This window comes from Schistocerca nitens, chromosome 2, assembly GCF_023898315.1.
Source record: "Schistocerca nitens isolate TAMUIC-IGC-003100 chromosome 2, iqSchNite1.1, whole genome shotgun sequence".
NCBI lineage: Eukaryota > Metazoa > Arthropoda > Insecta > Orthoptera > Acrididae > Schistocerca > Schistocerca nitens.
Genome location: NC_064615.1, coordinates 724,933,112 through 724,960,677, shown reverse-complemented (window position 1 = coordinate 724,960,677; position 27,566 = coordinate 724,933,112). Strand labels below are relative to the sequence as shown.

Sequence of the window (27,566 nt, the reverse complement as noted above, 5' to 3'; positions counted from 1 at the left end):
TTGTCAGATGCTGATAATGCTGTCTGACATGAGCATGTGTCATCTCCATGTCCCTTATAGCGATCACTCGACATTTGAATCTGTTCACACCCCTTACATACTCTGCTAGACCTGGTATCAACACTAATGCACTGTGGTGCCCATTCTATCTGTTGCAGAGAATTGCAACTCTAATTATTTTCATACCTGCTGATGGTGTCTACATGCACAAAGTTTCATTGACATCTGACCATGTCTTCTGTGTGCTTCACTGTTTGTCTGACAGAATACGAATTACTACAATTGCAGAACTGCGAGCTGCATCAAACCAGTATTTGTACTGAAGACACCACCACCACCACCACCACCAATAACAGCAATAACAACATATTATATATGACTTAAAGAATTCAGTACATTACAGAAGTCCCACATGCTGCATTCAGAATGTATAAATGTTATTGTTAATACACAGAGCATCCTCGTTGGTTGCTAAAAGATTGTGATGAACATATTACCAACTAATCGTATCCCGTACATGTTCTGTGGGCAGCATGTAGGCAAATTTGTAGGTTAGGTAACCAGTGGTACCCATTGTTCTTTGAAGAAGGCTTGCATATTTCTAGCCATCTGGGGTTGACCATTACCTTGCTGAAATATTATATGTGGAATTACTTGAAGTAAAGTATTGTATTGGCCTCTAAAACCTCTCAGGATGTTGTATGTGACATTCTGTCAAGCCAGAAAGTTAATGCTGGAATATCAACAGTTACAAAAAGGATAGACTGCTTCTCATGGTAAGGATGAAAACGTTGAGTTACAGACAGGTGCTATGAAAAGACTCTCACACACTGAGCTCTTGGCCAAAGCCTTCTTCAGAAAAGAAAAACACACACACACACACATTCACATTCACACCTCATGTACACATGACCACTACTCTGGCTGCTCTGGCTAGAGCCAGTCTCAACATATAAATGGTCATAACTTAGGATAGACTGGAGTGGGCATCACTTCAAAACTCCCCATTATAACACAGTAAACTACAGTAGTTGCTCACATGTAATTGCAGTATGAACCATTTGCAGTTTCTGTGCAGTAGAAGCTGATTCAGTGACATATGTGACACCACTAAAACCTTCAAAAATTCGAAAAAAATGAAAATTTAAAATGAAGACAATAATTTCAGATCAAATAATAGCATTGTGAAAGAAGAGATAACCATTGTGATTTGATTTCAAGTATGAAAATGAAATATTTTATGTTGGTAAGTTGAATCACAGGAAGACCCAAGAGCTTAGGCAGTGAGGGCCAGCATAGGATAGCTAACACCCCCTACCCCAACCCCACCCCCACCCAAAGCACTCCAGAAAAAAATCATTGCAAACCAGACTTACAAGCTGCCCAGTTGGAGAAGACAGACATTCCAAAACAATTATCAATTTGAAGAAAGCCAGAGCTTGTTATGGATTTTTACTACTGTCAGGTGCACTCAGGATCATTTGTCGTAAAATAAAAATTAATTTGTCATTCACTGCAAGACTAATATGAATTTTGCTCCCCTCCCCCCCCCCCCCCTCCCTCTACTCAAATCCTGGGTACGCTCTTGAAAAGATCTTCGCAGTAATGAATTGCTGGGACACTCTTACCCATTCCACTGTGTGTTATGTTGGAAACTCTACCTTATTGCTGGGAACCCACGCTGGTGAAATAAGGCTGCGGCTCAGCATACTTTTTTGAGCATTGCATATTCAGTGAAGAAATGCAAGTAAAGATGCCAACGTTATTAATACATATAATATTTGTGTGTGTGTGTGTGTGTGTGTGTGTGTGTGTGTGTGGGAGAGAGAGAGGGGGGGGGGGGGGTTATTCTTTATCTTGAAGTAAGTTTTTAAACATATATGATGTTAATGGTTTAAAATAAATAAAATTGAGGTTTCCATTTAGTTATGTAATTAGATTTTGTTTTCTTATATTTACTATGTTTTTAATAAACTCAGAATTAAGCATTTTGATTAATACAGTGACAGAAAAAAATTGCAACACCAAAAAATAATTAATGTAGAGTAATGAAATTTCAGGAAAGCATTTGTGTAGGTAACATATTTAAGTAATTAACATTAGAAGATCACAGGTTAATGTAAGCATGAGATAAGCCATTGCAAATGTGAAATGCTGATTAATAACTGGTGTAACTGCAAGGATTTTGAATGCAACCATGCAAACTTGCGTGCATTGTGTTGCATAGATGCCGGATGTCATTTTGTGCGATGGAATTCCATTGCTGTTGCACTTGGTCAGTCAGTACTGGGACAATTATTACTCATTGTGGATGACACTGGAGCTGTCATCCAATGATGTTGCATATGTGCTCAGTTGGAGACAAATGTAGTGATAAAGACATGTCGACACTCTGTAGAGCATTTTTGGGTTGTAACAGCAATATGTGGGGGAATGTTATGTGGACGAATGTTATTTTTGTGGAAAACATCCTCTGAAATGCTGTTCATGAATGGCACCACAGCAGGTCAAATCATCAGATTGATGTACAAATTTGCAGTTTGGGTGCGTTGGATAACCATGAGAGTGCTCCTGCTGTCATAAGAAGTCGTGCATCAGACCACCTTGCCCTCCAGTAAGCTCTGTCTTGACAACACTGAAGTCACAAATGGCAGTGGTTTGGGGTCAGTAAAATGCACAGTACAGGACAAATGGCATGAAGTAACCAATTTGTAACTGTTTGTTGTGTCACTGTGGTGCCAACCACTGCTTAAATTGTTGCTGCAGATGCAGTACGATGTGGGAGAGCCCACGTCGAACATGACGGTTGTCTCTCTTGGTAGTGTCAGCCCAGTCTCCTTGTGACCATGCATTGTCGTGACCACCACTGCCAGCAATAGTGTACAGTGGCTACATTCCTGCAAAGTCAATCTGCAGTATTGCAGAAGGAACGTCCAGCTTCTCGTAGCCCTATTACATGACCTCATTCAAACTCAGTAAGGTGTTAATAATGGTGTCTGTGTTTCCTTAAAGGCATTCTTGACTAACATCAATTCACCACGTGCTAGCTCAAAGGTAACTAATGCTCTTGACTGTCACAGCGCGTATTAAAGGAAACCTGATTTGCATCCTCATAGTGGCACTAGTGGAGTCACTGTTATGTGACTAGCGTGAAATTTGAATAAGAGCTTTCAGACATAGAAACACGCTCACTGGTTTTCCTTTACGGCACCAAATTCCTTCTTGGTCTTTTGATTTTTTCTGTCAGTGTATATGCAGATTTCTGTCAGGTAGTCAAGCATTACTAAAACCTTTGATCGAAAATTTTTCTGCAGCTAACCTTACAATCGTACCTAATTGTCAGAAAGAAGCAAGATTCTGAAATAAATTGACACTGTACTTAATTTTCCCAAATCTTGGGATGCTGCACAGTTTTCACCATATTGTTACAGATAATAGTTTGATTAGTGTAAATCTTTCCCTTAAGTGCTGTGGTCCATAAGCAAAAGAATTTGATTAGCCATGAAATATAGAACCAGATTTTATTATATTACAGAACGTTAATTTATTCACCAAAGTAATCAGTTTGTATCAACAACTTTAATTCACTGGGTACACGGGGATAGAACTATAGAGGGAAAAAAAAAAAATTCTCCTTAGCTGACAAATTTCATAAAGAACAGAGGACAAATATTTATTTTCACAAAATCACTAGTTGCTCACATATATGTAAATACCAATGGTGATAAAGCATATGGCCCATAGCAGTACAAATTAAATTGGACTCTGGGCTCACTATTTCATGAAAAACTTCACGCAATACCAAGTAATACTAATGTTATTGTGGATAGAATGATGTAAAAATTTTGTCATTTTGCAGGATTTTATTTTCCAACAAACAATGTATCGTATTAAAGACCCAAGGCGCTCATTAGAATTCTACACGAATGTTATGGGCATGCGATTGCTTCAGAAGTTAGATTTCCCGGAAATGAAGTTTTCATTGTATTTTATGGGTTACGAAAAACAGGAAGACATACCAGCAGATTTACAGCAACAGACGAAGTGGACATTTTCCAGAAAAGCAACATTGGAATTAACACAGTAAGCATCTTTTTAAATAACTGTATTAAATCTTGTTATTAAAGCAAGAAAACTAAATTGTTTGAATATTTTCATGCAAGATGCAAATTTGATGAAGTATGTACATAGATGATGTCAATGTCTGTGTGTTAATTTATCTACAAGTTGAGTGTTTTCTCATATAAGAATTACTAATATAATATAATTGGCTGGATAAGGAAATCTACCCACCAAGCAGCAGCAGGTAAGAACATATAAAAGTTATGGAAATTTGCAAGTCTTTGTAGCCAGTGGCTCCTTCTTCTGGCAGAATAGTTGAAGTGGAAGCAAGAGGGGTGAAAGAAAAGGACTGGTATTGTCTAGAAAATGGGAAGAGTGACTGAAAAGTCTCCCAGAGCCCCGGGTCAGGGGAGACTGATCGAACAGAATGAGAAGGAAAGACTTATCGTTGGGAACTGCACTGGACAAGATTGAAAACCTGAAACCTTTTAAGAGAAAAATAGAGTGATAAGCAAGACAGAGATTACTGACAAAATATCATGGGAGAGTTAATAAGTGCGGAAAGCTAAGTGCATTATACATGGTAGAGGTGGGGGAAGGAGAAAAGCAGACAGGTCAGAAAAGAAACAATAGTGAAAAGTAAAAGGGAATAATTATGGAAAAGAAATGCCAAGACCAAAGAAATTCACCTAAATTAAGGCCAGGTGGGTGGTGAGAACCAAGCTCATATTGTAATGTCAGTTCCCACCTGTGGAGTTCTGAAAAGCTGGTGTCAGGAGGGAACATCCAGATGACACACATGGTGAAATGGGCACCGAGGTCATGACTTTGGTGATAATGTATGTTTTGCCAGTTACAGAAGTGATATAGGTGGTGGTAGTAGGGTGCATAGGGAGTGTCGGTTAGACCGTCAGTGAGAGAGCACTTCGATTTCCTGCTGCTAATAAGGCGAGTACACCGTTCGCTTGTAGGGTAAACATAGTCATGTGTAGGGACTGTGGTTGTTGTGAGCGGACGCAAGGAGAATTGGCCACTCTTCGGGGGCAGGTGGAGGCTTTGTCTGTTAGGCTCATCGAGCTCGAGGCGCAGGCGTCGGCTCGTAGTGGCGTTGGGGCAACTGTGGTGAGACCTATGCCTACTTCGGTGGCCTTGGAATCGCATGGAACCCCTGATGTCGCTGCGTCTTCCGGCAGTGAGCATCTTACCGGTCAGCCATCACTCCAGGGTGAATGGCGGACAGTGGTGGGCTCGCGCGTGCCTGGCCGAAAGGCGAAGGTGGGATCTGGCCGCGTGGCAGCTGCCTTACCCCTTTCCAACAGGTACGGGGTACTTCCTAGTGGTGATGACATCGTTTCCGAGCCACCACAGGATGCCTCGCCTGTTGGGCCAGTGGCCGATTCTCCGGCAAGGTCCCGACAGTCACAGAGGGCGGGCCTATTAGTTATAGGGAGCTCCAACGTTAGGCGGGTTATGGAGCCCCTTAGGAAAATAGCGGGTAGGTCGGGGAAGAATGCCAGTGTGCACTCGGTGTGCTTGCCGGGGGGTCTCGTCCGTAATGTGGAGGAGGCCCTTCCGGCAGCTATTGAACGCACTGGGTGTGACCGGCTGCAGATAGTAGCACATGTCGGAACGAATGACGCCTGCCGCTTGGGTTCTGAGGCCATCCTTGGTTCCTTCCGGCGACTGGCTGATTTGGTGAAGACAACCAGCATCGCACGCGGAGTGCAAGCTGAGCTTAATATCTGCAGCATAGTGCCCAGAGTCGATCGCGGTCCTCTGGTTTGGAGCCGTGTGGAGGGTCTAAACCAGAGGCTCAGACGACTCTGCGACTATAATGGTTGCAAATTCATCGACCTCCGTTATTGGGTGGAGAACTGTAGGGCCCCCCTAGACAGGTCAGGCGTGCACTACACACCGGAAGCAGCTACTAGGGTAGCAGAGTACGTGTGGCGTGCACACGGGGGTTTTTTAGGTTAGAGGGACCCCCCCTTGGGCGAAACGATAAAATACCTGACGGCTTACCAGAGAGGACATTATCATCGTTGATAAAGAACGTCCGTCCTCAGAGACCAAAAACAGGAAAAGTCAACGTAATATTGGTAAACTGCAGGAGTATCCAGGGCAAGGTTCCTGAATTAGTATCTCTTATTGAAGGAAATAGTGCGCATATAGTATTAGGAACGGAAAGTTGGTTAAAACCGGAAGTGAACAGTAACGAAATCCTAGACACAGAATGGAATATATACCGCAAGGATAGGATAAACGCCAATGGTGGAGGAGTATTTATAGCAGTAAAGAATTCAATAATATCCAGTGAAGTTATTAGCGAATGCGAATGTGAAATAATCTGGGTTAAGTTAAGTATCAAAGGTGGGTCAGATATGATAGTCGGATGCTTCTATAGACCACCTGCATCAGCAACCGTAGTAGTTGAGCGCCTCAGAGAGAACCTGCAGAACGTCGTGAAGAAGTTTCGTGATCATACTATTGTAATAGGGGGAGACTTCAATCTACCGGGTATAGAATGGGATAGTCACACAATCAGAACTGGAGCCAGGGACAGAGACTCTTGTGACATTATCCTGACTGCCTTGTCCGAGAATTACTTCGAGCAGATAGTTAGAGAACCAACTCGTGAAGCTAACGTTTTAGACCTCATAGCAACAAATAGACCGGAACTTTTCGACTCCGTGAATGTAGAAGAGGGTATCAGTGATCATAAGTCAGTGGTTGCATCAATGACTACAAGTGTAATAAGAAATGCCAAGAAAGGAAGGAAAATATATTTGCTTAACAAGAGTGATAGGGCACAAATCGCAGAATATCTGAGTGACCACCATCAAACGTTCATTTCTGAGGAAGAGGATGTGGAACAAAAATGGAAAAAATTCAGAAACATCGTCCAGTACGCCTTAGATAAGTTCGTACCGACTAAGGTCCAAAGCGAGGGAAAAGATCCACCATGGTATAACAATCATGTACGAAAGGTACTACGGAAACAAAGAAAGCTTCATCATAGGTTTAAGAGTAGTCGAATCATAGCTGATAAGGAAAAGCTGAACGAAGCGAAAAAGAGCGTAAAGAGAGCAATGAGAGAAGCATTCAACGAATTCGAACATAAAACATTGGCAAACAATCTAAACAAGAACCCTAAAAAGTTTTGGTCATATGTAAAATCGGTAAGCGGATCTAAATCCCCTATTCAGTCACTCGTTGACCACGATGGCACCGAAACAGAGGACGACCAAAGAAAGGCAGAAATACTGAATTCAGTGTTCCGAAACTGTTTCACTGCGGAAAATCGTAACACGGTCCCTGACTTCAGCCGTCGCACGGACGCCAAAATGGAAAATATTGAAATAAACGATATCGGAATTGAAAAACAACTGCTATCACTTAGTAGCGGAAAAGCATCCGGACCAGACGAGATACCCTTAAGATTCTACAGTGATTATGCTAAAGAACTTGCCCCCTTTCTATCAGCAATTTATCGTAGATCGCTGGAAGAACGTAAAGTACCTAGCGACTGGAAGAAAGCGCAGGTCGTTCCCATTTTCAAGAGGGGTCATAAATCAGATGCGAATAATTATAGGCCTATTTCGCTTACGTCAATCTGTTGTAGAATAATGGAACATGTTTTGTGTTCTCGTATTATGACGTTCTTAGATAATACAAATCTCCTTCATCATAACCAACATGGATTCCGCAAACAGAGATCATGTGAAACTCAGCTCGCCCTATTTGCCCAAGAAATTCACAGTGCCGTAGACACTGGCGAGCAGATTGATGCCGTATTCCTGGACTTCAGGAAGGCATTTGATACGGTTCCGCACTTACGTTTAGTGAAAAAAATACGAGCTTACGGAATATCGGACCAGGTTTGTGATTGGATTCAGGATTTCCTAGAAGAAAGAACACAACATGTCATTCTTAACGGTTCAAAATCTGCAGATGTAGAGGTAATTTCGGGAGTACCGCAGGGAAGCGTGATAGGACCTTTATTGTTTACAATTTACATAAATGACTTAGTTGACAACATCGGTAGCTCCGTGAGGCTATTTGCAGATGACACGGTTGTCTACAAGAAAGTAGCAACATCAGAAGACTCGTACGTACTCCAGGAGGACCTGCAGAGGATTAATGCATGGTGCGACAGCTGGCAGCTTTCCCTAAACGTAGATAAATGTAATATAATGCGCATACATAGGGGCAGAAATCCATTCCAGTACGATTATGCCATAGGTGGTAAATCATTGGAAGCGGTAACGACCGTAAAATACTTAGGAGTTACTATCCGGAGCGATCTGAAGTGGAATGATCACATAAAACAAATAGTGGGAAAAGCAGGCGCCAGGTTGAGATTCATAGGAAGAATTCTAAGAAAATGTGACTCATCGACGAAAGAAGTAGCTTACAAAACGCTTGTTCGTCCGATTCTTGAGTATTGCTCATCAGTATGGGACCCTTACCAGGTTGGATTAATAGAAGAGATAGACATGATCCAGCGAAAAGCAGCGCGATTCGTCATGGGGACATTTAGTCAGCGCGAGAGCGTTACGGAGATGCTGAACAAGCTCCAATGGCGGACACTTCAAGAAAGGCGTTACGCAATACGGAGAGGTTTATTATCGAAATTACGAGAGAGCACATTCCGGGAAGAGATGGGCAACATATTACTACCGCCCACATATATCTCGCGTAATGATCACAACGAAAAGATCCGAGAAATTAGAGCAAATACGGAGACTTACAAGCAGTCGTTCTTCCCACGCACAATTCGTGAATGGAACAGGGAAGGGGGGATCAGATAGTGGTACAATAAGTACCCTCCGCCACACACCGTAAGGTGGCTCGCGGAGTATAGATGTAGATGTAGTAGATGTAGAAATCTTGCAAGAGGGATGCTGTAAAACTTGGCCTATGCACCCTCGCACCACTACTTATACTGGCCCTGTAATGATATGACTACCACCAAGTTATAAGTTAGGATAAAAGGGCATAAGCAGAGGGTGTATATCGGCAGTACACAGTATCCTGTTTCAGACCATGCTCTACAATGTGACAGTCGTGGCCTTGATGCCTGTTCCACCACAAGTGCCCTCTGGGTTCTCCCTCCTGAAATCAGTTTCTCAGAACTTCGCAGCTGGGAACTGCACTGCATGTGGTGCTTGGTTCTCACCACCCACTTGGTCTTGATTTATCTTAATTTCTTTGGTATTGGCATTTCATTACAGTAGCTATTTTCTCTTCCCTCCCTTTCAGTTTTCTGGATTGTTTATCTTCTAACATGTCCATTTTTTGCCTCGCCCACCACTACCATGTACTTAGCTTTCCAGTGTTATTAACTCTCACACAATGTTTTGTCAGTATATCTGTCTTGCTTATTACCCTCTCTTCCACGTTTAAACTCTTAGGTTTTCAAATCTCATCCAGCACAGTTCCCAACTATCAGCCTTTCCTTCTCATTCCATTTTGTAAGGGTTTCTCGATCCAGGATTCTGGACAACTTTTCAGTAGCTCTCTCCACTTCTTAAACATCGCTAAAAGCTTGCACATTTCCATGATTTTTTTCTCCTGGCTCCACCTGGTGAGTAGATTTTTCATCAATCCAGTCCTATTTTCAAAATTTTATTATTTTTGTTGATATAAGAAATACCAAGATTGATTGAAAGAAAGGGGCTGTAATAGATATCTTACCCTTTTCAAATCACTTGTAACATTTCCATTTTGCTTTTTCTTGTACTGAAAGTATGGTAATATAAAATTGTGCTATGAAAGTTAATAATAAAATCTATAACCTAGTCTCAGAAGGTAAAATTACACTACAGATAACTGTTTGGAAAGAGCAATATATGCAAAAGACATGTATTTAAAAACTTCTAAACATAGATTATTTCCACTTTTGATTCAAATACGATTCCAGAGAAACAAAAATGACCAGAAATGTACCAAAAGTTTGCTAGTGCAAAGGTAGGCCATTCATAGTTTTGAGCCAAGCTCACAAGAGGGACAAGGCAATTAAATTTTTAAGGTTTTCTGTATAATTTTTACATCCCACAGTTTCTTTCATTGCCAGATTAACTTTTCCTTGATGCTCCAGGGTGAGTGCCTATGGGTCTACCCCATCTTTTAGCCAGGTTGTGTTGTAAAGCTGTTTCCTTCCCAATTCAGTTCAGTACATTTTAATAAGGAACTTGGTTTCCCCATCTAATCTTCAGCAGTCCTCTAAAACATCACATTTCAATAGCATTTACCATATTTACTCGAACCTAAGCCGCACTCGAACCTAAGCCGCACCTGAAAAATGAGACTCTAAATCAAGGAAAAAAATTTTTCCCGAATCTAAGCCGTACTTGAAATTTGAGACTCGAAATTCAAGGGGAGAGAAAAGTTTTAGGCTGCACCACCAAATCGAAACCAAGTTGGTCCATTATAATATGAGATATAATTTAGGTCAAATGAATGACGATACAGCTACAGTAGTTTGGTTCAAGTCGTAATCTTAGCAGTTAAGCTTTACCAGGTAGCCATTGCTATGCATCAGGCACTCCGTCCGTATTTATACGGGTACCCTTCCTTTTTCACGTGCTTCGTCTGGTTTGAATTGATTGCTTATTTTCCTTTGATCTGATAAGTGCTGTTCTCTTTGTTATAGGTGCTTACTGTAAGCTGAAATGCATTACTGTATTGTGCCATGCATTGTTTGTCGCTTTCTGATGATGAGTGTTTATGGCCTGTCACCGCTCGCCATATGGCTTGCTTTTGTGCATGGTACCGCTGCTTACAACACAGAACACCAACGATAAAAAAAAAAAAATAAATAAAAAATAAAAAAAATAAAAAAAAAAAGAGGAGGAATCGTCTCATTAGCGAAACAATGGCAAGAGACTGCTATTTGTTGTTACTTACACTGCTGCTTTCTTTGCTTTCTTTGATAATGATCAACAAGAACCAAATAATAGACTGTGTATGATAGATGATGTTTTGAACGAGAGTTTAGTGAAAATTTTTCTCCATTTGAAACTCTTTGCAGATGCCTCTTTAGTACATTACATTCTGCACAGAAATTAGAGTCATCTTAGATTTAAAAATCTAGTCAATTGCCGTGCTTCATTTCTGACTGTTTCACTATTAGGCATAAGAATAATATGAATATAAACATGACATGATATGTGTATTCTTCCGCGTTTGCTGTTGTCTCATTCTAGTTTCGTAGTTTATTAGGCAGACTGGATTTAAATGAGATAGCTGCAAATATGAAAGAATACATGACAAAATGTTTATATTCGTATTATTCTTATGGTGAAGAGAATACTGCATGTGATTCACAATTCATAAAAGTTCCTATTAGCAGCCATCTCTTCTCACAGGTAGGAAAAAATTCAGAACGTAGTTTCCCATATTGACAAACATCCCAAACAGTCTTGCCAGTCGGATTTTCGTAGTACATTGAAATGCTGCTACATTCGAAGATGAACAATATGAAATTTGTATTTACTTCGTTGGATAATGTATGAAAATGCAGTGGTCAAAACTCAGGGAGGAGAACAAAGCTCGTCTTCCAGCCTTCCTTTTTTTTTTTTTTGTAGAGGTTTTGGTGGCAGTATTTATGTTTGTGCCTGGAAAGCATGCCTGTGTAGCGCTGCATATATTCGACAGCAGAAGTTAGTTGTGGCGGCACCTACCAACATTTTTCAGAACTTCCGCTTACTTTGCACTCGATTCTAAGCCGCAGACGGTTTTTTGGATTACAAAAACCGGAAAAAAGTGCGGCTTAGATTCGAGTAAATACGGTACTCTCTTCTTGCTCATACTGTTGATCATCCTTGTTTCACTTCCCTACATCGCAACACTCCAAACAAATGCTTCCAGGTATGACTTTCAGCATTTAATGAAGTTTATATTTGATGTTAACATACTTTGATAAACTCATATAATACTTTTAATTCTGATTCCCGTAGTGTTGCCTTATTTAAATCAACTACACTCCAAAAATATTCACGCTCCATTACCCTTATTGTACTGAAGTTTATATTTATCTTTTCTGGATACAATAGTTTCCATTTAACTGACCTTCCAAGTTCCTTTCTGTGTCTGATAGAATTACATTATAATTACAGTTCGATTTGCTAAAGTGTATTCTCCCCAAACATTGATTCCTTTTCCAAATTTCTTTCTAGTTTCCTTTACTGCTTATTCTATGTACACATTGGTTAACATAGCGTTGCTACCTCTGGATCACGGGGTCCCAGGTTCCATTCCCGGCCAGGTTGGGATTTTCTCTGTCTGGGAACTGGGTGTTTGTGTTGTCCTCATCATTTCATCTTCATTCTCATCATTCGTGACAGTGGCTAGATTGGACTGTGAAAATTGGAGTGTGAAAAAACTGAGACTTTGTATGGACGCTGATGACCGCATAATTGAGCACCCCACAAAACCAAACGTTGTCACCAAAATTGGTTAACATAGAGGATAGGATACAACTCTCTTTCACTCCATTCTCAATTATTGCCTGCCCTTCATATCCTTTGACTCTTATAACTGCTAACTGTTTCCCATAGAAATTTCATGTAGTGTTTTGCCATGTAGTTTATCCCTGATGAATTCAGATTGTTAAAATGTGTTTGAGTCAAAACTGTCAAAAAGACTTTGTAAATCTGCAAATGCTAGAAGTGTGATATACATACAAGTCAATATTATGTCAGATCTATTGGTTACAGTAGCCCTCCTTAATCATCAAACTGAATTCAGCTCTGTAGCAACAAGTGAAAGCAGTTGTTTATGTAGATACCGTCATCAGAGATTCAAATTAATTTTTCGTGTCCTTTACAGTGTCACAAACTTCTTAGGAAAGACAACTGAATCCCATTACCTGATACAATTACTTAAATGTTCTTCATTGCATGTTAAAGTTTTTCAAATTGCTTGTTGTGATTAGAGTCTTAACATTCTGATACACCAAACAGCTGTGATTAGCTGTCTGCTTTCTCTGCCTTCCTGCCATATGACACTTCTTACAAAGTTGCATGAAGAAATTAGGTGTAACACACAACAATAGTTACTAGATAAAACAAATTGTATAAATGGGTAATTTCTATTTGAATTATTGGTCTGCATTGGTTTTTACTTGATAAGTAAATTCCTATAAGAGTGCATCCAAGACTTTTACAAAAACACATAATTCCCATAGACTTTAATTTACAAGTAAGATTTACCTGCATCATATTTTACTTCAGTTTTTTTTTTTTTTTTTTTTTTTTTTTTAAGTTGATCTATTGTCAACTGTATTACTTAAAAATTATAACTTTCATTTTTTTATTCTCGCTTGGGCTTTTAAGATATTTCCTTTAAAAATTGCATATAGTAAACTAAGTGGATATAGATTGCATAGTTATCTACCCTGCTTCATCTATTGCCATAGTTCCATCCCCATTTCCCATGCCCCTCTATTCTTTAATCCCTATATAAAGATCATACAGCAATGTTTGTTTCTGTCTCTCTTACCACCTGATGACATCATGTATATTTTATTGTCATATAATGATATTTTCTGCTATTTCATCATGTTCAGAATGGATACGACTTGATTTTATATATCATGACAAAACTGTGGATTAATTACCACACCAGAAGATGGCAATGAAGTGCCGAACCAGCAATGTGAATATTATAGCAAATAGGTGATCTTGACGCAGTAAATTGTTATATAAATAGTTTACACCGTTCCCCTTTCCTCTTCTTTCCAACTCATTTCTCAGAGTTCTGTATGTATGGAGCTTTTTTTATCATACATTCTAAGAAGTAGGTAAAAAGACGAGGGCTAATAGAAATCCTTGGGTAACAGAAGAAATATTGAACTTAATTGATGAAAGGAGAAAACATAAAAATGCGATAAATGAAGCAGGCAAAAAGGAATACAAACGTCTCAAAAATGAGATCGACAGGAAGTGCAAAATGGCTAAGCAGGGATGGCTAGAGGACAGATGTAAGGATGTAGAGGCTTGTCTCACTAGGGGTAAGATAGATACTGCCTACAGGAAAATTAAAGAGACCTTCGGAGAGAAGAGAACCACTTGTATGAATATCAAGAGCTCAGATGGCAACCCAGTTCTAAGCAAAGAAGGGAAGGCAGAAAGGTGGAAGGAGTATATAGAGGGTTTATACAAGGGCGATGTACTTGAGGACAATATTATGGAAATGGAAGAGGATGTAGATGAAGATGAAATGGGAGATAAGATACTGCGTGAAGAGTTTGACAGAGCACTGAAAGACCTGAGTCGAAACAAGGCCCCGGGAGTAGACAACATTCCATTAGAACTACTGATGGCCTTGGGAGAGCCAGTCATGACAAAACTCTACCATCTGGTGAGCAAGATGTATGAGAGAGGCGAAATACCCACAGACTTCAAGAAGAATATAATAATTCCAATCCCAAAGAAAGCAGGTGTTGACAGATGTGAAAATTACTGAACTATCAGTTTAATAAGTCACAGCTGCAAAATACTAACGCGGATTCTTTACAGACGAATGGAAAAACTGGTAGAAGCGGACCTCGGGGAAGATCAGTTTGGATTCCGTAGAAATGTTGGAACACGTGAGGCAATACTAACCTTACGACTTATCTTAGAAGAAAGATTAAGAAAAGGCAAACCTACGTTTCTAGCATTTGTAGACTTTAGAGAAAGCTTTTGAAAACGTTAACTGGAATACTCTCTTTCAAATTCTGAAGGTGGCAGGGGTAAAATACAGGGAGTGAAAGGCTATTTACAATTTGCACAGAAACCAGATGGCAGTTATAAGAGTCGAGGGGCATGAAAGGGAAGTAGTGGTTGGGAAAGGAGTGAGACAGGGTTGTAGCCTCTCCCCGATGTTATTCAATCTGTATATTGAGCAAGCAGTAAAGGAAACAAAAGAAAAATTCGGAGTAGGTATTAAAATTCATGGAGAAGAAGTAAAAACTTTGAGGTTCGCCGATGACATTGTAATTCTGTCAGAGACAGCAAAGGACTTGGAAGAGCAGTTGAACGGAATGGACAGTGTCTTGAAAGGAGGATATAAGATGAACATCAATAAAAGCAAAACGAGGATAATGGAATGTAGTCAAATTAAATCGGGTGATGCTGAGAGGATTAGATTGGGAAATGAGACACTTAAAGTAGTAAAGGAGTTTTGCTACTTGGGGAGCAAAATAACTGATGATGGTCGAAGTAGAGAGGATATAAAATGTAGACTGGCAATGGCAAGGACAGCGTTTCTGAAAAAGAGAAATTTGTTAACATTGAGTATAGATTTAAGTGTCAGGAAGTCGTTTCTGAAAGTATTTGTATGGAGCGTAGCCATGTATGGAAGTGAAACATGGACGATAACTAGTTTGGACAAGAAGAGAATAGAAGCTTTCGAAATGTGGTGATACAGAAGATTGCTGAAGATTAGTTGGGTAGATCACATAACTAATGAGGAGGTATTGAATAGGATTGGGGAGAAGAGAAGTTTGTGGCACAACTTGACTAGAAGAAGGGATCGGTTGGTAGGACATGTTTTGAGGCATCAAGGGATCACAAATTTAGCTTTGGAGGGCAGCGTGGAGGGTAAAAATCGTAGAGGGAGACCAAGAGATCAACACACTAAGCAGATTTAGAAGGATGTAGGTTGCAGTAGGTACTGGGAGATGAAGAAGCTTGCACAGGATAGAGTAGCATGGAGAGCTGCATCAAACCAGTCTCAGGACTGAAGACCACAACAACAATGTGAAGATACTAATACTATTACTCCCATGACATGAATATATCCTTTATTCTGTGTACATTAGCTGAACTGGTACTCTTCTTGGCTCATCAAATCCTTAATTGCTGCAGAAAATCATGGAGGAGGACTGTATCAAGTTTGTAGGTTTTTATCAACATGTTATAATTTCAACAATATTAGGAAATGATAGATTGTTAAGCATCATAAAGATGACCCATTGAGTAGCAGACAGGTTCAATGAACAACTGTTACACATTATAGCTTTCAGCCAAAGTCTTCATGTGTGCGCGTGGGTGCACGCATGTGCGCGCGCGCGCGCCCACACACACACACACACACACACACACAAGCAACCACTCATCACGCAAACATGATCCCTGCTGCCTATGGCTCCAGTCAGAATGCGACGGTTGCGTGAATAGCTTTGCGGAGTGGGTCACACAGCGGGTAACAATCACATTCTGATTGGAGCTGCTGGTGGTAGCAGTCATGTGTGAGTGAGATGTACTTTCTAGTGTGAATGTATATGAGTTTTCTTTGCTGAAGAGGGATTTGACTGATAGCTGCATGTGTAACAGTCTTTTCATTGTGCCCGTCTCCAACTCAATGGGTCATCTTTACAGTGAGCAGCAATCTGTCCTTTTTCTAATATTGTTGATATTTCAGCCTGGAGTTTCTATTGTTTATTATGTTTTAATTTGATTTGGAAATGTCCCATGTGGAACATGGGTAAAGATAATAATGACTCACCGTATAGTTCAAAAGTACTGAGGATTTCGTACACACCTTTCATCGGCGTCTTATAAATTGGCATTTGGTACCTGGAATGAACTTCACTTACAGATTTTGAAGAGCAGAAAGTAAGGGCACATGTCACTTACTTGTAACAAGACTCACTACTAAATGTTGCTCTTTTTACCATGGAAAGAGCAGCTATATATTTTAGGTTTAGTACTGCATTCCATTATATTGCTGAATTACATTTCAGTAAAGTTCAGTGTAGCTTGAAAGGCTTCATAGCTTGCAGACATAAAAATGTTCACACCATTTAAGCTTATGGACACAAATTGGTTTCAAAGCAAACAGATTGGTTCTCGTTCAGCTGCATACTATCCTCTTCGAGCAGTTCTCTTCACCACCATATTCCAGTACTATGGTGTTCATAAACTGTGAGTAATAATTGATGTCTTGTCCTGATAACTTCGTATAATCTTTGTGGTGTGTACAATATTTGAAATTCTATAGTGTATTATTTTCCATTCCTTGCTATTGGTGCAAATGTTGAACATTTTTTGGAAATTTGTCATATCTGTTTTATGGAATGTGCATTTAATAAAAGGCTGATCTCTGCCCATAAGTATAAATTTGCTGCCTATCATTGTCGTTGAGTCACAATTAAAATTTTGCTTTTCTCATTTTAAATCGAAGGGTTTTCAAGTGTGGTCCTAATCAAAATTATATTTACAGTCTCAACATCACTCTTACATTGCTCGTCACACTTTACGCCTTGGCATTCTTAAAATGCACTTATTTTAAAAAATTTGACGTGGTCTTTCGGCTTGTTGGATTTACTCCACTTCTTACATGTAGTTAGTGTTTTTCTCAGTATGTATTAATGTGGTAATTTCAGTGGCACATTGGGAATTGTGTTCTATGCAGGGAGTAGGAATGGTTGTCTTAGAATAATTTACTGCAATATTTTTGTAAAAACAAAGAATAGAGTAAGTTTGTTTAAAAGCATGCCATGCAATTGGTTTACAGAACTTAAAAGTACCTCAGAATGTTAATGTCAATGAAAGTTTGATATCTAGTCGAATTTTCTTTATTCATAACTGTATTATAATAAGTTGCTTTTTTTTAATTTTCAGTAATTGGGGAACTGAAAGTGATCCTGATTGCAAGTATCACAATGGAAATGCAGAACCAAGAGGCTATGGTAAAGTTACCAAGTCTTTTAAGGAATGAATATTGATCATTTTTTTAACCTTTTCTTTAGAGAATAATTAGGAACTAAAATTGCATTTACTGACACAAAGCCATATATTTGTCTATATATTTGTTACATTTCACATAATTTCTACACCCTATACAAAACGACTTCAGCGTTAATGGATGACAGGAGCTTTATAAGCATGGAACAATGCCTTCTTAAGGGTATAGATATGTAAAGGGAATCAATTTGCTGAGGAAGAGTTTCACTGTATTGCCCATTGGAATTTATTTACTGGAACAAATTTTTAAGGCAATGTACAGACAATGAGTGTAAGGTTTTAATTATTGAATTTACAAGGAAGCCTTCTGGACCACTTTGGCCTCTTTGGTTTTCCTCGTGTTTATGGTATTTGAAGGTCAGTACAGTGTGTTAACTGTAAGATGGCATGAGTCATGAGGGGAGTGCGGGGAGAGGAGGAAGCAAGCATTGGCTGGCGAGGGGAGGGGAGTGGACCCTTTTGGGGGGGGGGGGGGGGGCACACCTACCAGTTGCAGTGCTGGCACTACAATTTGCGCGTCATGCTTACACGAAAGCAGACAAAAGGCTTCTTGTAACCGTAGGCCTACCGGTAGGGGTTGTTGGCGACTCCCGAGATGGGCCAGCAACTGCCTCTTCACTCATTTTGATAATGTTTAGCACAACTGCACAATAAAAACACGCAGAACAGTACAGCGCAAAACAATAACAAAGCAGACGACAATGGCTATCTTGTACAACACAGTCAGCTACGTAATGTTGGCAGCAGTCAGTCTAAACTGCGTGCCTACCGAAGCCTACCGACGTTTACCGACTTCTACCGATTCAGGACTAGGGAGAGGTCTGCCATCTAAAAGTTTACGCACTGTACACGGAGATCAGTTCCGTAAAGCAGTACATTGCAGTTCTCAAAAAAGTTGAAAAAATCACTTTTGGAAAGTAGATGATTTCTGATCATACTCTGTAACCAAGTCATCGATAATCAAGTTATAGTGTGTGAGTATTGCCTGTGATGTTGCTTGTTCGAATCTCACTAAGGATTACTTGGTTTTACTTTTATTTAAATTCTATATTTATAATAAAATGAAAATATTTGATCATTGGCAACACTTGGTTTAAGAATCGCAAAAAAAAAATTGTACATGTGGAAGAGACCTGCAGACACTGGGAGATTCCAGATTGATTATATAATAGTAAGACAGAGATTTCAGAACCAGATTTTACATTATAAGACATTTTCAAGGGCAGATGTCGTCTCTGATGACAAGAAAGAACCAGAGGTTGTTGAGAATTTCAGAGAGAGCATTAGGCAACAATTGACAACAGGGGAAAGAAATACAGAAGATGACGAATGGATAGAAGGCAGCAGAGAATAAAATAGATAAAAAGACAAAGCCCATCAGAAATCCTTGCATAACACAGAAAATAACAAATTTAATTGATGAAAGGAGAAAATACAAAAATGCAGTAAATGAAGCTGGTGAAAGGAAATATAAATGTAAAAATGAGAGAGATCAGCTAGAGGACAAATGTAAGGATTTAGAACCGTATATCACTATGGCCTATACAAGGAGATGTACTTGAGGGCAGTATTGTAGAAATGGAAGAGGACATAGGTGAAGTTGAAATGGGAGATATGCTACTGTGAAAAGAATGTGATAAATCTCTGAAAGAACTGTCGAAACAAGACCTTGGGAGTAGATGATATTCTGTCAGAGCTATTGTGACAAAGCTCTTCCATCTGTTGTGCTAGATGTATGAGACAGACGAAATACCCCAGACTTCAATAAGAATGTAATAATACAGATTCCAAAGGAAGCCTTTGCCAGTAGATGTACAAATTCTGATTTATAAGTTCAATAATTCATTATGGCAAGATACTGGCACATTTTTCTTTACAGAAGAATGGAAAAACTGGTAGAGGCCGAAGTTGGGGAAGATCAGTTTGTATTCCAGAGAAGTGTAGGAATGTATGAAGCCATACTGACCTTATGACTTCTCTTTTGAAGATAGGTTAAGGAAAGGCAAACCTATGTTTATATCATTTGGGACTTGGAGAAAGCTTTTGACAGTGTGGACTGGAACACTCTCTTTGAAATTCTGAAGGTAGCAGGTGCAAAATACAGGGAGCAAAAGGCTGTTTACAACTTTTACAGAAACCAGGTGGCAGTTACAGGGGTTGATGAACATGAAAGGGAAGCAGTGGTTGAGAAGGGAGTGAGACGGGGCTGTATCCTGTCGTCAATGTTATCCAGTCCGTACATTGAGCAAACAGTAAAGGAAACCAAAGGAGAATTTGGAGTTGACATTAAAGTTCTGGGAGAAGAAATAAAAACTTTCAGTTTTACCAATGACATTGTAATTCTCTCAGAAACTGCAATGGACTTGGAAGAGCAGGTGAATGGAATGGACAGGGTCTTGAAAGGGGGATATAAAATTAACATCAACAGTAGCAAAACAAGGATGATGGAATGCAGTCAAATCAAATCAAATCAAATCAAGTGGTGCTGAGGGAATTCGATTAGAAATGAGCCACTTAATATAGTAGATAAGTTTTGCTGTTTGGGTAGCTGAATAACTGATGATGGCCAGAGTAGAGAGGATATGAAATGCAGACTGGCAATGGCCAGAAAAATGTTTCTGAAGGAGAGAATTTTTGTAATGTTGAATGTAGATTTAAGTGTGAGAAAGTCCTTTCTAAAAGTATTTATCTGCAGTGTCGCCATGTATGGGTGTAAAACACGAATGCTAGACAGTTTAGACAAGAAAAGAATAGAAGCTTTTGAAACGTTGTGCTACAGAAGAATGCTGAAGATTAGATGGGTAGATCTCTTGTAACTAATCAGAAGCTACTGAATAGAATTGGGGGGAGAGGAATTTGTGGCACAGCTTGACTAGAAGAAGGGATTCGTTGGTAGGACATGGTCTGAGGCATCAAGGGATCACCAATTTAGTGTTGGAGAGAGGTGCGGAGGGTAAAAATCATAGAGGGAGACCAAGGCATGAATATACTAAGCAGATTCAGAAGGATGTAGGTTGCAGTAATTACTTGGAGATGAAAAAACTTGCACAGGATATAGTAGCATGTAGAGCTGCATGAAAAAAAATCTTCTGACTGAAGACAACAGATAACAAATATTGAATCATAAGTTTTTAATCAAAATAACATTTTTATTATTTTTCTAAACATTTTGCTGCTGGTATTTACAGTAAATTAACATTTAGTTTTAAAAAAAAAAGACATCAGATAGAAAACAGAATGCTTTACTTCTAGAGATTGAACAGTAATACGTGTAAAATTCTTTTATTTAACAATGAGGCATATCACATGTCTATAAAATCATACTATATTTTATTAAAATTATGATTCAGTATTGGTTAATAAACATTTTTGTTTAGTACTAAATACAGTATTTAAAATAAAAATATAAATTTGACAGCTCCAAATATTGTTGCGTCTCTCTTCCTCTTTAAAAATAATATCCCTAGAGCCTCAACTTATGTAGCAATAGCAATCTTCAGAATATCATAAGTCATCTAAGGAACTCATTCACCTATTAAAAGAGTCACAGGTTATGTTACAAAGTATTCCCTGAGAGAATGGCAGCACAACTAAAATCATAACTGCAGTTCAGGGAACATTTACTGTTTACAATTGCGTGATGTTTGTCATCTTCACTATTTAGTTAGTAACATTATCGTCTAAGGTTGCTTGTAGCCAACAGTAACAAAGCTCATGGTAGATGTGGTCGGCAGTATGAGTATAACCAGTGATTTCATCTAGAATAATAATTGATAAACAGTCCGGCCCCGGTAGCTGAGTGGTCAGCGTGACGGAATGTCAATCCTAAGGTCCCGGGTTCGATTCCCGGCTGGGTCGGAGATTTTCTCCGCTCAGGGACTGGGTGTTGTGTTGTCCTAATCATCATCATTTCATCCCCATTGACGCGCAGGTCGCCGAAGTGGCGTCAACTCGAAAGACCTGTACCAGGCGAACGGTCTACCCGACGGGAGGCCCTAGCCACACGACATTTCATTTCATTTTTCATTGATAAACAGCCTTATGAACTGCTTCAGAGTTCGCTACTTTTATATAATGTTCCAGTAATTGACTAATTAAACACTAAAAATAATGAGCATGGTTCTCAACCCAATGAATGCCCACATCCACAGTGGAATGAAATGCAACATGCTCCTCACCAGACACTGTTAAAACATGCTACATCTACATCTACATCTACATTTATACTCCGCAAGCCACCCAACGGTGTGTGGCGGAGGGCACTTTACGTGCCACTGTCATTACCTCCCTTTCCTGTTCCAGTCGCTATGGTTCGCTGGAAGAACGAATGTCTGAAAGCCTCCGTGCACGCTCTAATCTCTCTAATTTTACATTCGTGATCTCCTCGGGAGGTATAAGTAGGGGGAAGCAATATATTCGATACCTCATCCAGAAACCCACCCTCTCGAGACCTGACGAGCAAGCTACACCGCGATGCAGAGCGCCTCTCTTGCAGAGTCTGCCACTTGAGTTTGCTAAACATCTCCGTAACGCTATCACGGTTACCAAATAACCCTGTGATGAAACACGCCGCTCTTCTTTGGATCTTCTCTATCTCCTCCATCAACCCGATCTGGTACGGATCCCACACTAATGAGCAATACTCAAGTATAGGTCGAACGAGTGTTTTGTAAGCCACCTCCTTTGTTGATGGACTACATTTTCTAAGCACTCTCCCAATGAATCTTAACCTGGTACCCGCCTTACCAACAATTAATTTTATATGATCATTCCACTTCAAATCGTTCCGCACGCATACTCCCAGATATTTTACAGAAGTAACTGCTACCAGTGTTTGTTCCGCTATCATATAATCATACAATAAAGGATCCTTCTTTCTATGTATTCACAATACATTACATTTGTCTATGTTAAGGGACAGTTGCCACTCCCTGCACCAAGTGCCTATCTGCTGCAGATCTTCCTGCATTTCGCTACAATTTTCTAATGCTGCAACTTCTCTGTATACTACAGCATCATCTGCGAAAAGTCGCATGAAACTTCCGACACTATCTACTAGGTCATTGATATATATTGTGAAAAGCAATGGTCCCATAACACTCCCCTATGGCACGCCAGAGGTTACTTTAACGTCTGTAGACGTCTCTCCATTGATAACAACATGCTGTGTTCTGTTTGCTAAAAACTCTTCAATCCAGCCACACAGCTGGTCTGATATTCCGTAGGCTCTTACTTTGTTTATCAGGCGACAGTGCGGAACTGTATCGAACGCCTTCCGGAAGTCAAGAAAAACAGCATCTACCTGGGAGCCTGTATCTAATATTTTCTGGGTCTCATGAACAAATAAAGCGAGTTGGGTCTCACACCATCGCTTTTTCCGGAATCCATGTTGATTCGTACATAGTAGATTCTGGGTTTCCAAAAACGACATGATACTCAAGCAAAAAACATGTTCTAAAATTCTACAACAGATCGACGTCAGAGATATAGGTCTATAGTTTTGCGCATCTACTCGACGACCCTTGTTGAAGATTGGGACTACCTGTGCTCTTTTCCAATCATTTGGAACCCTCCGTTCCTCTAGAGACTTGCGGTACACGGCTGTTAGAAGGGGGGCAAGTTCTTTCGCGTACTCTGTGTGGAATCGAATTGGTATCCCGTCAAGTAATGGAAATAAGACCTATAAAAGGAGTAGGAGCCCATCTTGGTGGATAGTAAATAGAGTGAAGTAATTACTCAACAGAGGTTTGCCACACAAAGGACAAAAGAGTGGTGAGAGCCAAGCTAGATAAACAAAACTCGATGCCATCCCAACTTATGCTAACTGAAATATCTTTATAATTTAAGTCAAGAAAACAAGCAGGATGTTTTTGAACGTTTTTGGCAAATGGGAGATCATAGCAGACAGCAAGAATTTATCTGTTGACATGTGAAATATGTTACCATAAAACATATACAAAACGTGATTCACTCAAGAAGAAAAATTTCAAGACTATACTCTCTTAACAGGTAATGGGACTAACATTAAGGTGTGCCAGGAAAAGCTTGTACATACCCTCTCTATTACAGATACATAAATGAGGACTGCCACGAAAAAACTGGGAGCAGATGGAATTTTGTTTCCTGATATGAGAGGAAACTATTGCAAAAGGGGAATACAATACAATCAGAAATAGAGGAGCCAGGGTACGAGCATATAAACAGCTTTCATTGTATAGAGTCATCTTACACAAGGAAAGAAACAAGCAGAAAATACCTTTATGCCGGATTAAGCATTGCAAAGATGCACAAAATGTCCAGGGATGGATCAAGGAAAGTAAATATGTCTCCCTGAATCCTGCCTCATTAAGGCAGTATCCTTATATATTCAATGAAGAATATAATTTGAAAAGGAAAGTTGTTACTCACTGTATAACACGGATGCTGAGTTGCAGATATGCACAACAAATGTCTTGGATCAAACTCATCTAGGGGCTGAACCGCACGTGCCACATTACACGCCCTAAATTGGACACTTGTGACCTTTTGGTTAAATTGTCTGGCTGATGGCAAGTTTGCGAAATTGTATAAATGTACAATGTTAATACAACATATAACAGTAATAATAACATCGGGATCCCATAAATAATGTAGGCCACACAGTAGTGATTTGGTTAAAATAATGTTTATTCAGAAAGCAAACTAATAGCAAAAGTGGTCATATTTAGAATTACTATTACACTCAAAGCACATATCCATTTGACACAGCTCGAACATTCACAATCTCGTTGCAAATCAAAAGTCCAATACTCCACCTCGTTAACTACGCGGAAAGTTAGAGTTCACACCAGGCGCGTGACTGCTCACCGCTCAGAGAATAAGTCCCGCGATACCACACAATGCGAACTTTACTAAGTTGTTTCACTTCCTAGCTACCTAAAGACCGACCATCCACTTTTGCATCTCCACCAGCACTGTTCCTCTGGGGTCTAGCCCAGAACTGTCCCTCTTCCTGTCTCCGGCCGCGTCTTCCGCATGCCGAACATTGCCGCACTACTGACTAGGGCAGTTCCCTTTCCTGAAGCCATCCATCTGATTGGCTACAGCTTATTCTACATTATTTTACATTTTAACATATTTAAATGATCAAAGCTTGACCACTTTCATGTTCTAAGTAAAGTAACAACAATAATATCCATTACATAATAAATGTTAAATAATTTTACATAAAACCAATACAATTTCCTTCTTAATTTTGAATGTCATGGCCAGTAGTCTTGCACTAATGTGCTTTCTGATAAATAAATAAAGAGCAAAAATAACTATTATGCACTAAACTTTACAACGAATATTCTATTACCTAATGATTCAATAAGGTGTCATGCTGTCATCGTTCAATGTGTTTTGTGTGGAGGAAATGATGATCTGATGCTTAACTGAAAATACTGATAATTTAAATTTACTATATCTTTTAAACAAATAAAGTTACAGGGTTGATATTTACAACATTTGTCATTTTAACAATGTGCTTCTATATGAAATGTCGATGTTAAGATCAACCAAAGCATTCAGATTTTAGCCTTCAGGTCTTTGTTACAAAACTAGCTAGTTTCACTTTAACTGTAAATCCTAAATTATTATAGATGTGATCAATATTCAAGTTTTATTGGGATAACCATGGAAATTTATGACGGATGGTAGATTCAAATTGCTGTGGCTTCATCCCCTGAATTGCTGCAGAATTAAATAGTTTTCATAAACGTTTCTCTTTATGGCCAATCTTAGGTCCGCCATATTTAACATTGCTACGTCTCCCTGGCCACAAAAGGCTTCTATGGGGTTTCTCTATGACGTAGGTTCTCGTCTGTCTCACTCGCACACTACACCGCTTAGGCCTCATTCAGCATGAAGACACCTGTGAATTTCTCCACCTCGTGGCGAATCCTCACTCTTTGTGGCATGTGGCCCTGGACGATAGGGTTTGTTTCACAGTTGCTGAAGTCTGACTCTTTCGGCTATATATTTAAATGAGAGCGAAATGCTCGTTTACTCACACACCTCCACTTCATAACATGTTGGTGTGCTATATATGTTATGAAGTAGCACCCAAATTTACAACACACAAATTCATTATACAATAACATAAATATCCTAAGTGCCCATCAATAGCATAATTATTTGTAGTGGTGTTGATGCTGCATCCTTTAAATTTAAAGAAACTTATATCCTACAGAAAATTATGAATTGAGGCATATTAATTAAACGCCAAATAAAACCATACAAATGCCACAGAAATAATCAGCGCCACTACACTCACTTTCAGATAATCTTTTCACACAACGAAGTCTCCAGCAACGCTCCACAGATTTGGAACCAAGTATCCTGCCAAAATTCTGTATGGATCTGCATTCCATCGCCATCATTTTGTGGGAACAAATCTGTTGAAATTCAAATTGGGTGTAGATAACAGAAAACAAACACTTTCCGAAACCGCCCAGGATCTGCACTGAACACTTCCCCAGTGGAATTAATACTAACAGATCTAAACTACACAGTAAACAATTTATTTACAGCATTTGCAAGATGCTCATACATTCTTCAATGATTCTGACAAGTTATTCAAGTCCCACTAAAGACATGCATCTCGTGACAGATTCCCAATTGACTTCATCGGTAAATAAATATTTTCTTTTAATTTAAATAATTCCCTTTGATTCAAAACTAACTACAAATAAGAACAAATCTCACCACTCGTTTAATTCCATGCAGTGAAGCTGCGTACACAAATCGATACTCCATATAACAATAAATTGTTCCCCCAAAATATTCTCAGATAAGTAGATAAACATACATCTCCTTTTTCTAGGTAAGCATTATTAATTTTCATTTTCCAAATTTCTCCGACCTCCATGCACGCGGATTGCCGTGACCGTAACTTATAGTTTGGAAATTACAACAAACATAAAACCATCCAAAAACCTAAGCCTAATATATACATGCACGTAAATAAATCCCTTATATACCCCCAAAACATAATCTATATGCATATTAAAAAAAAAAATCCTTATGCAACAAAACAACAAACAAGCTACAATAAATCCTGAGAGAAAACATTGCAAATTACCCCTCCAAATAATCTTATAATCTAAACACAGATACACTTATTTCTTAACCTACTTTCCCCTTCTCTTGCATCTCTAGAGTACACATATGCTGTTCTATCCACCCCTCAATTTCGTACTCGTCGCAAAATAATTCATTAAATGCTTCTTTCGCCCCAATTTCACTTCCCCTCCCCCATTCTAGACCTCTCACTAACTTAAACTTCACTCGAGTCCGCAAATGAGGCAATAACAATCGTAATGTTCTACCATACCATTGCCAAACAGTTACAGTAAAATCACATTCCTCCTTAAGATACCATTCTGTCCAAATATCTCTTTCTATATTATAATTAAACTCACTGTATTCTCCCTTAAAATTATCGCCATTAGTAGCTACATCATCATGAAATAAAGCATTACTTTTTATTTCCTCATCATTACAAACACCTTCACAAACAGCACTTTCAGCGGCCGCTGATACAGCATACAACTTGCTCCATAAAACCGCATTTACCTCCATCTACAAATCACCAATATAAGAACCATTCATAGTTTCACCATCCTCTGCCATTACATCACACAAATTATAGGTACAGTGTCATGCAATTTCAGAATCAACAGTACCGTTAAATTCCGCTTTGTTTTGATTTAAACCTGATCATAATACCTTTTTCTCTCCTACACG

The 27,566-nt window shown here is 39.3% G+C and overlaps 1 protein-coding gene across 6 annotated transcripts in view; it reads left to right on the top strand.

Moving 5' to 3' along the window:
- The window catches only part of LOC126236921 (lactoylglutathione lyase), a 127,628-nt gene that overhangs the window by 39,778 nt on the left and 60,284 nt on the right, over window positions 1-27,566 (top strand). For all 6 annotated transcript variants that reach the window (XM_049946582.1, XM_049946578.1, XM_049946583.1 and 3 more), the window contains 2 exons: window positions 3,860-4,083; window positions 17,676-17,743. In XM_049946582.1, the coding sequence (XP_049802539.1) occupies window positions 3,860-4,083; window positions 17,676-17,743 (292 nt within the window). The remainder of the gene's footprint in view (window positions 1-3,859; window positions 4,084-17,675; window positions 17,744-27,566) is intronic.